At 38.5% G+C, this 13312-nt stretch overlaps 1 protein-coding gene across 7 annotated transcripts in view; it reads left to right on the forward strand.

Annotated features, from left to right (window-relative positions):
• The window catches only part of UXS1 (UDP-glucuronate decarboxylase 1), a 68921-nt gene that overhangs the window by 28787 nt on the left and 26822 nt on the right, over positions 1–13312 (forward strand). For all 7 annotated transcript variants that reach the window (XM_059815776.1, XM_059815790.1, XM_059815782.1 and 4 more), the window contains exons 7-8: positions 10744–10848; positions 12227–12286. In XM_059815776.1, the coding sequence (XP_059671759.1) occupies positions 10744–10848; positions 12227–12286 (165 nt within the window). The remainder of the gene's footprint in view (positions 1–10743; positions 10849–12226; positions 12287–13312) is intronic.

Consider the following 13312-nt stretch of genomic DNA (forward strand, 5'->3'; position numbering starts at 1 on the left):
TTAACATAACTGTATTTGAGAGATATATGCATTTATAGACTACTTTGGGAGTGTATATGTGTATAGCGAATCAATGAAAAAGTTACTCAAATTACATTGCAGTTCGGGTGGGTTTGCTCCATCCCTTCAAAACTTTGTAGCAATGTAGTTGTTTCAATTTTTTAAACAAAAAATTTAATCTGAGGTTGTATTTTTTTATTCTTGTTGAATTCTAATGGATGGAATTTCACAGGGGAAAATCTCTAGCAATTGCATCTCTTGTATGATTGCTTGTGATGAATCCCTGACAACACTACTGAAATAGTCCTGCAAACACATGCTCCTTCTCTGCTCTGACAATGCACTGGTTCAGTTACTGCCTGTTATTTTACTTCAAACTTCTGCTTCCACTGACAGGATAATGGGACTAGGATCTTATCTATTGACTTCAGGTGCTGGTAGCTTATACCTCAGCCAGTTCAGTTTGTCAGCTTTCCTGATTTTTCCCCTGTGTTGCCTTCTTTCTGACTGATTACACTTGAGACCTTCTCAGAGAATTATCCTCATTGCTAATACTGTTGCCCAGTTTAATAGGCACTAATGAATGGTAATTCTGAGATCATTCAGCTACCTCTCCCGTGTTCTGTGTAATTAAGTCACCAATTCCCCATTTTGTACTGACAACAAATTATAACGTTATTCAGTGGGCAGTTTATTGAATGTCTTCTCGTCCTCCAACAGCATAAATTAAAGTTGACATGGCTAAATGTTAAAATAAAACTAACTTTGATATAATTCTTTGAGGGTGGGAGAGCACTGGAACAAGCTGCCCAGAGAGGTTGTGGAGTCTCCTTCTCTGGAGATATTCAGAACTTGCCTAGACACATTCCTGTGCAATCTGCACTAGGTCTGCTCTGGCAGGGGGGTTGGACTAGATGATCACCAGAGGTCCCTTCCAACCCCTATCATTCTGTGATTCTGGGATAGGAACATGATAAAATTTAATTCTGGTGCAGAGTTTACATTCCAGCATAGGCGGGGGGGGGGGGGGGGGGCGCGGAGATGAGGCAATAAGAGATAGTTATTGTAACAGATTAACACGTTGGTGTATGGATCAATACTTCTTTCCTTAGTCTCAATTTCTCCTTTTTACTTGTAAACAAAAATCGGAATGACTGTGAAGTTGTGATAAAAGAAGGTTCATATCTAAAGAATTCCTGTTTATTTGCTGTCCTGTTTAAACAAGGTCATATAAGGATGTTTGACACTTAAATTCCAGAGAGTATTTTATTTCTGAAGAAGACCTTATTTCTGATCTAGAAAGAACAGCGTCTGCACTTTTGATATGGAAAGTGAGTTTAGTCTCAAGATGCGTAGTTTTCACTAAATATCTTGAAGCTTTTTTTTGTGCATAGGCATCACTGTGAAGCTAAAATCTGCCTTGTCTGAGTCTTCATCTTTTGATCCATGACATGAAGGTGGCACTCAGCATTGTTGGATCTTCATCTGGATTGGCCAGAAACAGTAGTAAATCACCTAAACACACACTTTATTTCTCAGCCCTGGGATACCTATAGTTAACTGTAGTGCCGAATTACTTTCTCCTCCTCCACTAGGATTTCCTTTGCTTTAGCATTTGGAGAAGATGTCAGTAGAAAACTCATAAGAACATAGCTTTCACTTAGGCTTTTTCAAGCAGAAAAAGCCCTGAATTCTTTAATGGAATGAAAGTAGTTTAGGAATCTTGAAAGCCAGAAAATAGTGTTAAAAAAAGTCTGAAAAGAAAGTTCTCCAAACTTAGCATAATAGTTTTTTAATTGTAATTGAGTTCTGTGTTTTTAAAGTACTTGAAATTTTTAAAGATATTTTCATTTCAGCCTAACCCTTACGTTGAGTTTTAATTCACTAATAAATGGTGGGTTTTTGGTAGAGGAAGACAATTATCTTTTCTGAAGGGTGGTGTGTAAAGAAAAGAATCTCTTATTAGTCTTTTCTGTATTATCGGCAAAAAAGTGTAGAATCCACCTTTGCTTTATGCCTCTCATTCTCTACATTCTTAAGATTACAAGCACCATAAGATGGTTACTTGAGAGCAGTGTGGCTCATGTTCTTGCAAACCTTAGTGCAAAGACACACAGATTTTAGTTGGAGAACAAATAAGAATGAATGCTTGATCTGGTGTTACTGTGATCTACCCAACTTCATGATAATAAATGAAATTGCATTCAAAAGCTACCAAATAAAATTTTAGATTAACTAAATGTAGGACAGAAGTAATGTACTTAGTTTGCATAGTGACTTGAGGATTCATACTGTCTTGTTTATATCCACCTTTGAGTTAGAGTTGACTGTGTGTTTGTAGAGGAAAAAAAAAGGTTTTTGTTTTTAAACACTTTTAAGCCACTGAAGTCTCTATTTCTGTTGTGAATTATTGTGATACTTGAATGTGTGTGTTAAAAAAACAAACAAAAAAAAACCCCAACCAACCAAAAAAAACCCAAAACCCAAAAATCAGCCCCCCAAAAAACCCTCAGACCATGAATCCCACCAAAATCCAAAAAAACCACACACACAAAAATACAACCCAATTTCAAGGTGATGTCATAAGGTGGCAGTCATACCACAAACTAGACTCCTAAAAAGCAAGTAATACCTCTCAGTCTTCAGTCTTGAGGTTTGGTTATCAACTGCCATTAGATACACACACCTTCTTGTCCACAGTAGCTACAGTAGTTGAATGAAACTGGAAGAAAATGTCAGACAGGTATGCACAGCCCCTGTCCTTCTCCCACTGGCGTTTCTTCTTCCTACTTCTTCAGCAACCTTTGGAAGCCTTAAAACAGTCTTTTGTAAGGTGATACACGTACATTCCCTTTACCCCCAGCCATCTCTTGGATCTGAAAGATGTCCTCCTTAGCTGAACTGTTTCACAGTTCATGTGAACATATTTAGGCCTTTGGTTTCTTTTTGGTTCTTTGTAGGTTTTTTGTTTGTTTTTGTTACTTGTTTTTATCACTCCTTTCACAAATTTGAAAAAAAAACCAGCCCTGAAAATGCCACAGGTTTCCAATGCTTTATCAACAGTGACTCAGTTGAACTGATTTCATTCCCCTAATCACAAATGCATAATATGTTTTGAATGCTTTATCATTATATCAAAAAATGATGTAGCTTAAAGATCCTCTTCCCTTAGAAAGATGTTCACAGTATTCCTGAAGGGTTATGCTTTTTAGAGATTTTTCTTTCCAACTTGAATAGATTGCACTGCCCACTTTAGTTTTGAACCATAGGAGCACAGTTGAAGAGTAGGAATTTTGCTAATGGCCTCCAATGCTTCTCTGCTTAAACCGGAGCTCTTGGTAAAGTATTCGTACAATACTTCTAAAATTGCAGTCTGTGGCAGCTGACGGCGAAATAGGTTATTTCTTTTTGGTCAGGGTGGTGAAGAGTAGTTCCATTCTGATGCTCAAAGACAGGCTTTTAAAACAAATGCAAGTGCACTGCCTAACTAATGTAATATGAAGTGAGAAGAAAAGAGTTCGCAAGTGGTCGGTAAGGAAGAGCTATTTCATCACTTGCTTCCTGAGATGAATTGAAATATTTGATGTGAAGATCAGTTAAACAAAGCTGATTTTTTGTTTTGTTTTGGGTTTGTTGTTTCTTTTTAATTGATACCAGAAATCCAGTTTCTGGCAAAACATTTCTTAAATATTGGCTCTGTTTTCAGTGACTGTTGTGAATGCAAATGTAGTTTGGGTTTTGTATCGGGCTCTTCTGACTTTCATTGAAAAGCTTTCAAAATGATAGAATAAAAACACATTTTGCAAGTTGAGAGAAGTGCTGTAAGCATGTGACATACATAGTGACGAGGAGATTGGATTTCAGAGTTTTCAAAAGGTATGAAGTTGTTTGTAATGTGCACGTAGGTATATAAAAAAACATTATTTATAGAGCTTTAATAGATCATTGGCTTGACTGGGACTAAAAATGCTTTTATTCTTAAGGACTTTGCTGGCTTGTGGGTCTGAGTTGTCCTTAAGGTTAAAACCAACAGTCTCACAAAATGGGCCAAAAGAATAGGCTATAGACTTCTTGTGAATAACAGCCTTCCAGAAGTCAAGATGATAACATTTTACTTAACACTGTTCTACAGTATCTCAGAATTGTTCTGTCTCCAAGTCATTTCACAGATAACTTAAGGCACATACAAATACAGCTTCTAATTTTTTTATGAGTGCCTTAAAGACATTGCTTTTTTTTGCTTCAGTACTTCCATCCCAGATTTTTCTCCCTCTAGTCTACATTCCCTCTGCCAGATATTTAATGCATTCAACTTGATCGTTTTAAATTGTACGATTATGGAAAGTCATGACAAGGCAGAAGATATGATATGCTACTTAATTTTGTTTGTCCAGAGCCAAGTGCAGTGGTGCCTGGGTCTCTGGTGAAGCCCTCCAAGACTGCTCCAGTATGAGCAATATGGTAAACCTTTATAAAGTTATTCTAGTTTGCCTTAAGTTACAGGCAACATTTTTAACATTAGGAAAATGAATTTTTATTTGTAGTCCTTTTTAGTTCAGTGCAATAGAAATGTCTCCCTTCACTGTGTCAGCTTCTCTGGCCTGACCTACACTAATGGAATTGGCATAGCTGTTCTTTAAAAGAAAAGTCCATATGTTTAAGCTGTAGAAACTTGTTTGTATGCTTCTGATCAAAGCTTTTCTGCTTAGTACTTCCTGACTAGCAAGTACAGTGATGGATGCAGGTGCTTAGTGGAGTTAATGACCCGTTTAGTCCTTTCTAGTACTGTGACACATGTTTAAGGCAGAAAATGAAGATGAAGGTCATTCCTTCATTTCCTATTATGGGAAAGGTGGTAGAGTCTATCCTTACTATTCACTTAGGCATGCAGGACACATGCAGTGATACAGCTGGAAGATAAAGATAGATGATATGAAGGAAGGTAGTTTTACTGCAATATTTATAAAAGTGAGTGGTTATATTGATTGTACTTGTTTAGGATTAAGGAAAATGCAAGACCAAACATTTGTGTCTGGGTTTAGGTATTACAGAGTCCATGTATACTAAATTATAGGGGGGGTTTGAGCTTTTCACATAGAAAAGGGCACAACTGACAGATTTTAGTTGCTGTTGACCTTGCAATACCTTACTAAAACTCCTATCTACATCAAGCTTTGCACAACCTGTCACACAGTCATTTTCAATTAATTGCAGTATCTAAATTATCTTAATTAAGATTGCAAAGCTAGCTTAAGGCTTCTTAGCAGGCACAATTAAATATTGTAGAACTTATTTTTCTTTACCTCATACAGAAGGAAGAGGTGTGGAGGTCAATTGCAAGACGCATTTGTTCCTATCCTCCACTAGATGCTGTCCCAGTCACCCAAACAGTTAGTCCTCTAGGATAGCTTTCCACAGTTCTGGCTTGAGGAGAGTTAAGTTGCCTCCTGTATTAAGTAACGGCCAACTTGCAGCACGCGAGGTTGTCAGCCAAGCTAGGTAGATGGCTTTGTCTGGCATGTCTGGCTGGCCTGCTGAAATTCTGAGACAAAAAAATATGCATTTTTTAGACCCGACAGTTAAAAGAGAAAGTGGAAGGAGAAATAACTGTACTCATCTCAACATCCTCAGCTTGATGTTTCAAATGTGACCAGTTTGGGGAAGAAACTTGCCTTTCCACCTTTCTGAACTGTCTAAACTCTCTAAATGTTTTGGAAAATGAGCGATGTTTTGAATTGGTCAGAAGCTCAATATTCTAAAGATTCCTTCCTAGGCAAGGGGGAAAGGTCCTGGAGCTGCCTGGCTGCCTGTCCCTTTGATCTAGAAGATGGCTGTTTGACACTTGGCAAATGCCCCATCTTCTATCCATCTGGTAGTTCTGTTCTTGCTGAACCTTTTCATCACAGGGGTCTATTTTTGCCTTTGTGCATATGGGAGAAAGTATGTTGAGGCAAACCAGACTCAGACAGGCAAGACCATGTCTCTGGCAAGGAAAACCTTCATTGTCTCCAAGCTCCTTCTCTTTGTCACATTTAAAGCAATTGCCAGCTGGAAAACAAAGTGAGGAAGAAGGACCAAGGGAAGAAGAGTGCTTTCTCTTTTTTCTTTTGGTTTTTTTTGAGCACTGTCCTTTACACTTAGCTTCTTGTTTAAAAATAAATAAATTTGAAGATTATAAGGAACCTTTTGGGGGTTTGTATTTTGTTCGTATTAGTTTCTAGCTAACAATTATACAGCTACTTGGCCTAGCTGTGTCCTGATGCAGCAAAATAAAAAGTAGTTTTTGTCCCTGTTCATCTGAATTGCCACATGCCATTAAAGGAACCATTCCTATAGGAGCTGCTGTGTGTCAAAAATTCAGCAGGTATTTAAAAACCAACAAAAATAAAGTGGATGGAGGTAGGTAGGCAGGAAAGTGTTCACTTCTGCTTTGACAGACATGGATTGGGCAGTAAGTTACTGACAGACCACAATGCTTTTGAAGTGACATTTTCACTCTGCAAAAATTCCACCACAGCCTGTTGAAAACTAGACTTAGAAAGGATTGTGAAGGAATAGGTAGAGAGAAACAGCATAAAACTCAGGTCAGAGTTCAACCCTGCATTGGCTGCAGGTGGCTTTAACTATTACTTTGTTCATTTTTCTGAGCCACTGTTCTCGAATTGCCTGTTGCCTGCAAGCACCAGTCAGTGGCTTCTCTGATCATCTCTTTTGTCAGCTTCCAGTCTACCCCTTTTCTTTGGTTTCATGACAGTACCATGCTGTGGGATGCTTATGTTCAGAGGCATAACTTGAGGTAGCCATGTATTTCATTCATATTCATGGCTTATCTGTAGGAGGCATGTCAAAGTTCAACAGACCAATAAAACTTTACCCTATGCTACATCTTTGCATTATTGCCCCAACAAAAGAAATCCTGCAAAATAATTTGATTACTTTTTATTCATTGCTGAAGCTTACAAAGTCAACAGTGACCAAAATGGGGAGAAATTATTCCATGACACACTTCATCACACAGAAAAATTAACAGTTTTCATGTTGCAGACAGAATCCTGAAAGTTTCAGTTGTGTTAGCAGTGTGAGCAGGGCTTTGAATTGAGTCTGAGCTGAAAGCTCGCTTCGTCCAGCACTCACTGTGTCAGACCGTCTTTGGATACTAAATGCCCAGCTACTGTAGATTGCCTTCTGTGAAAAGCTCTCTTTTGATGCTGCACTGGAGTTGATAGTGAATGGAAATATCAGTTTCTGTTGATAGAAGAGCAAATAGCAGTCTGCTACATGAAATTGTATTTCTCTGCACTTTGTTATGTGAGAATAAGTCCTCATCAATGTGACACACATGCCAAAATTGTATCTCTAGCTTTTTGGGGTGTTTTGACATCTAGGAGGCATCTAGTCATCTCCACTCTAAAGATCAACAGCTGTAGACCAAAGAGAGCATGGCAACATGTAAGAAGTAGATATATTTTGTGGCATCTGCTTGAGCATACTAAATGTCAAGTATCATTACTCTGTCAAGACGATAAAACTTGGGGGTTCTAGTCATGCAGATTGCCTTTAGAAGCTGATCTTGTGTTTATGCTGATAGTTAATTGTTCTGTGAGATGAGGTTTGACTTGAAATAATTTCTCCTTATTTTGGTCACTATTGACATTGTAAGCTTAAGCAGTAAACAAAATTTAATCATAAATTATTTTGCAGGATTTCTTTTGTTGGGGCAATAATGCAAAGATGCAGCACAGGGTAAACTTTGACATGCCTCCTACAGATGAGCCAGTATGCACTCACAGGAGCTATGAGCTTCCAGTAGGCTTAAAACCAACAGTTAATCTAGAAAAATGTGACTATATGTGCAAGCATACTTCACTAAGGATTCAGAAAAAAAGTAGATTAAGTATTTTACCTTGACAATTTTGCCAGTATTTTTACTGGCAGAAACGTGCTTATCTTAAAAAGGATGTAATGTTTTAATATGAAGAGATGCTTGTGTTTTGAAGGCTTTTAACTACTTTTAATTTTTTCATTGTTTAGAGGATTTTTGAAAAGTAGTAGGTACATTCCACATGGATAAATCAAGCCACTTACATACACTATCACCCTAACCACTCTGCTTTCTTACATTAGAGAGAGGTCAGGAAGCAAAGGATTGTGTCCTTGCTTTGTCAAATGAAATTTGGGAATCAGGGAAGAAGGGAAGTCTTCAACAGGAAACACATAACATTTCAGTGCTCTCAGCTAGTTCAGAGTAGGTGATAGCTTCATAGTTCTTATTTTTTACTACTACTTGTACTTCATATAGAACCTGTGCTGTTTAAGTGAGTATAGTTATATTCAAATAAAGAAAAAGAAAAATTGAGGCAAGTTTGGATTTTTTTTTTTTAATTTGAAAGTCAAGGATGCTTCTACCCTGGTTTTGGTAGAAGAATTAATTTAATACTGGAGAAAAGAAGTTCACTGGGTCACAGATACAGTGAAAGTTAAATCCAACAGAAGGCTAACAGTAATCAATACATTGTCAAAATACAGCTTTATTTTATATTGTTGTCATTTGCTACTGCTTGTTAATTATAAAACACATGAGAAAATACTTAAAAGAAAAATGTTTGAGTGTACCATTTGACCACTAGTGTTCTGTTCTAGGGCAAGGCAGCCTTATACCATGCAATTTTGTCTTCTGTCAGAATAGCAGCTAGCCTTGACTTTTCCAGGTTCTTTCAGGTGTCTGTGCTGAGTCTTTGTAAAAAAACAAAGTTTCCTTTTGTAACATAAAGAAGGAATGAATTTCCCTTCTTCAATCCTGCCATTCTAATTCTTACATCACCTTTTGACTGCTTTTTTTGGATGACCTTGGTAGGGGATTTGCTCTTTGTTAAGCATCACTATCTCTCATTTGATCTTAAGTTTAATTTTTTTTTTTTGCATTCACTTATCCATGTTCTTTTTTTAAGTAGTTCTGGCTAACTGTGATTCATAGAATCATAGAATGGTTTGTGTTGGAGGGGAACTTTAAAGATCATCTAGTTCCAACCCCCCTGCCATGGGCAGGGACACTTTCTGCTAGACCAGGTTGCTCAAAGCCCTGTCCAACCTGGCCTTGAACACTTCCAGGGTTGGGGCATCCACAACTTCTCTGGGCAACCTGTTCCAGTGCTTCACCACCCTCATAGTGAAGATTTTCCTCCTTATATCTAATCTAAATCTACCCTCTTCAGTTTAAAGCCATTATCCCTTGTGCTATCACTACATGCCCTTGTAGAAAGTCCCTCTCCAGCTTTCTTGTAGGCCCCCTTCAGCTACTGGAAGATTGCTATAAGGCCTCCCTGGAGCCTTCTTTTCTCCAGGCTGAACAACTCCCAACTCTCTCAGCCAGTCCTCATACAGGAGGTGCTCCAGCCTCCTGATGATCTTTGTGGCCGTCCTCTGGACCAGCTTGAGCAGGTCCACGTCCTTGTTATGTTGCGGGCCCCAGAGCTGGACACAGTACTCCAGGTGGGGTCTCATTAGAGCAGAGTAGTGAGGCAGACTCACCTCCCTCGACCTTGTGGCCATGCTTCTTTTGATGCAGCCCATTGGCTTTCTGGGCTGTGGGCACACATTGCCGGCTCATATTCAGTTTTTCATCCACCAGCGCTCCTAAGTTCTTTTCCGCAGGGCTGCTGTCAGTCCACTTGTTGCCCAGCCTGTATCCATGTTTGGGATTGCCCCAACCCAGGTGCAGGACCTTGCACTTGGTCTTGTTGAACTTCATGAAGTTCGTACAGGCCCTAGTCTATACTCATGACAGTGGTGTAACTGTTTAGGTTTTTTGTACTAGGCTCTGTTTTGTTGTTGTGTGGAATATGTATTTCCTATGGGTGATTTGAATCTTTAGGTTTGTTCACACTGCACAGAAATGCAGCAAATTTAATTAGTTAAGATTGGGACTTGCACTACCTGGGAAATTTGTTGCCAGTACCCAAGCTACCTTATTTTACATTAGGTCAGGCATCAGTCTACCTTCATTGATTGCAAGGTATGATCTAGTGTGTTGGTTAATTGTCTTTCATAACTGAGGAGGCTGGAATCTGTATTGGTGAGGTTTTGTTTGTTGGGGTTTTTTTATAAAGCTAAAATGCTGTATTATCCAAAGTGCAGCATTGAACACCAGTGGAGCAAAGGCAATAGATAGGGGAAAAAGGACAAAAGTTGCATGCCCGTATCTTAGCATATATATTTAAAATATAAATATGATACTTATCCCATTAATATTTCATTGACAAGTAACTTACAAATAAAAATACAATATTTATTTTTCCCAAAATGTTCCTCCTGGTATTAAAAATGTTTCTGCTATCTTTGCTTCGGATTCCATTTGAGAAAAATATTCTGAAGCTGGTAGTCACTTAAAAACTTGAGGGTAATAGAATGTTGCATGTACTTTTGCAGCTTCTAAACATCTCTGAGGTACTCATAACTAAAATTTTTACAAGTGAAAAATGTCAACACCCAGACAGACTTCTGTATCTGTGTCAATAGTGTTGATATATACTATGCTTTAGTTCTTGTTTTACTAAAAAGTAAGTCTTGCTTTGGGTTACAACAGGTTTGCATACATATATATTATCTGTAGGTAGCAATATAGGAAGTGCTGAATTCCAATGTTAGAAAATGCAGAAAGAAGTACTTGTTTCTTGACCCTAATGTTTTCTCATTTACATGGGAAATTAATAATGCTTTCTTTCCCCCTTTTCTGGTTTTCTGCAGTGGACCAGATCTATCACCTAGCATCTCCTGCTTCTCCTCCAAATTACATGTATAATCCTATAAAAACATTAAAGACCAACACTATTGGGACATTAAACATGCTTGGTAAGTGTAAGTGTTTTTTCTTACTTAACTGTGTTAGGCATAATGTAACCTGGACAGAGTTACTAGAAGGAGACGAGGATGGAGCAGGTGAGTTGAACACTTTAAAAAGTTGATTCTTTAAGAAAAATAAGGGGGGTTTTTTCCCCTTCTTTGAAGATTTTGGTACTTTTCCTTTAAATCTATCTGCAGATGAACTCTGGCAACATGCAAGCTCAGTTATCAAAGCACAGGAACTTCATGCCTGTAACTTGGCTATGGAGTAATAACTGTGCAGTAATTATAGAACTCATAGGAACAATTAAGGGCATGGGATTTTTATAGCAAAGTTGTGTCCATGAATGCACTTCTCACCTTGGTGACTGTGGAACATTCCCATGTTTGCCATGAGTGACTGTTCCTTCCACCACAGCAAACGTTGAACTAGGTGGAACTACGTTGGCTCTGTAAACCCCAACCATCAAGAACACCGCACCCTCTTGTGCATGCCTTGGCTAGCATATTCTGCAAGAACGTTTAATGTCTAGCTTCATGCTAGGTAATTATAAGGCAACATTTTCAGCTTTGTCTGTTGGTTTTGATGCTGGGAATGGGCCTATCAAAAGAAGGTCTCAAGCCGTCACTACTTTGTCCTACCATCTTTGATCCATTTGGCATATGCTGCAGCTTGAACTGGGTGTCAGTGATCCTAAGAGTTACTAGGAGGCAAAAAAACCACTGGGCATTAGCTCAGCTGAGTTTCTTATTTGAGTGATACTCTAGTGAGTACAATTCAGAGCATTAAGTGATTTAGCAGCTGTTGAGGTACCAGACAGTTGTACAGCATAGACAAGAGATTTCTTTTATTGGCTATCCCAACCTGAAGGCCAGAAAGTCATTGAAATGGAGTGCAGAATAATCTTGAGTGATGGGTAGGATCATCCAGGCTGTTTAAAGGGGCATAATAAAGGGAAAATTATTTATTTTGTCCTATAACATGTTATTCTGTATCACTTTCTTTATGTAGCTTATCTTTAAGTTTTGATAATCATAAAATGGTGTGTTGTTTCAGGATTCCGATTTCATAACTGGAATAATTTATGCTTACTTGGCCTTTATATAGAGTGTAATACATAAAGTTCTTGGATCTTGGTTCAGTGTAACTTTTAGTCCCAGAAGCAAACACATCACACATGTGGGTGCTGCTCTGCTGTTCCTCAAGTCTTCTAGCTTGGGAGTGGGAGCTATGGATGTGATTTACAGCTAGATTTATCTCCTGAGAGAAACTGAATTCTCATTACAAACACATAAAATGGGATCACACTAAAGCAGTTAATGTGACTGAAAGATTCAGTCTTGAACTAGACCTAATCATTCTCTTCTTTCCCTGCCCAAAATTTAGGGCTAGCCAAACGTGTTGGAGCACGGCTGCTGCTGGCCTCCACATCAGAGGTATATGGAGGTAAGAAGGATAAAACGGTGTTTAGAGCTCTTGAGATATGACTGTGTAAAAGGATGTTTACAAGCCTTTTGTCAGATGATTGATAAATTTTCATCACTGTCTTAGCTTGTTTTCTTTATCAGATGTACTTCTCGCAGCTTAAAATTTTGGTGTTAGTACTTGCTTTGAATCTCTAGTCAGAGTCGTGAAGGGGGCTCAGGCTTTGTAACTTTCCTATGTCTTAGTTTGTGGCTGTTTTTCAAAAGGACTTGTGGGGGAATTTTGAGTGTTGAACTCTGGTTAAAATCCAGATGCCATAATGAAAACCTGTGAAGAAAGTTTAATTTCAGCAGCAAATCTGCTTCTGTCTTCCCCAATTGTATTGTTGCGGTTTAGCAATCGCCCTAGTGTGTGCAGCACAGTGCAAGAGACAAGGACATAACCTCCAAGCTAAGAAAATAGTGATTGTGCATGCATGCCATTGTGGTGTCTCTTAAAACGTAATATTGAGTAATGGTGCCATATCTCTCCTTCTTCCTTTTACTGTTACTAAGAGGTGAAGTAGCGAGAGAATGACTGATAGAACTGCTAGCTGGATGCAATAAGAATCTTTACTACTTTGGCGTGTGTGACAGACCACGTGCCTACTAGAGAAACTTCCTGCTGTTGTGAACTCTTGCCTAATTGATAATAGCAGTGTTGCAAGGTTAATGGAGATACACAGGCACAGTTACCTGCTCAACGTTAGTAGTTGTGAAAGTCTAGGCTTTAAAAAACAAACAAGGAAACAAAAAATACTCATCTCTCTAACAACATGCAAAGCTTTGTGAGGAAAAAGTGAGGAAGGACAAAAAACATACCTCAAGGAGTACAGTTTTGGTGGAATAACTTCAGTTAAGAAGGTTCAAAGCAAATACCTAAGCAAGATAGCTACTAAGATGACCAGGCAACCAAACAAGCGGCTTGAGCATGTGCAGCATTCCTACTGCCTCCCTTGCCTTTGATTATCCATGGTTAGGCTCCACAGAGAAAAATGGTAGCCTTCAG

This window comes from Gavia stellata, chromosome 1 (genome assembly GCF_030936135.1).
Source record: "Gavia stellata isolate bGavSte3 chromosome 1, bGavSte3.hap2, whole genome shotgun sequence".
NCBI lineage: Eukaryota > Metazoa > Chordata > Aves > Gaviiformes > Gaviidae > Gavia > Gavia stellata.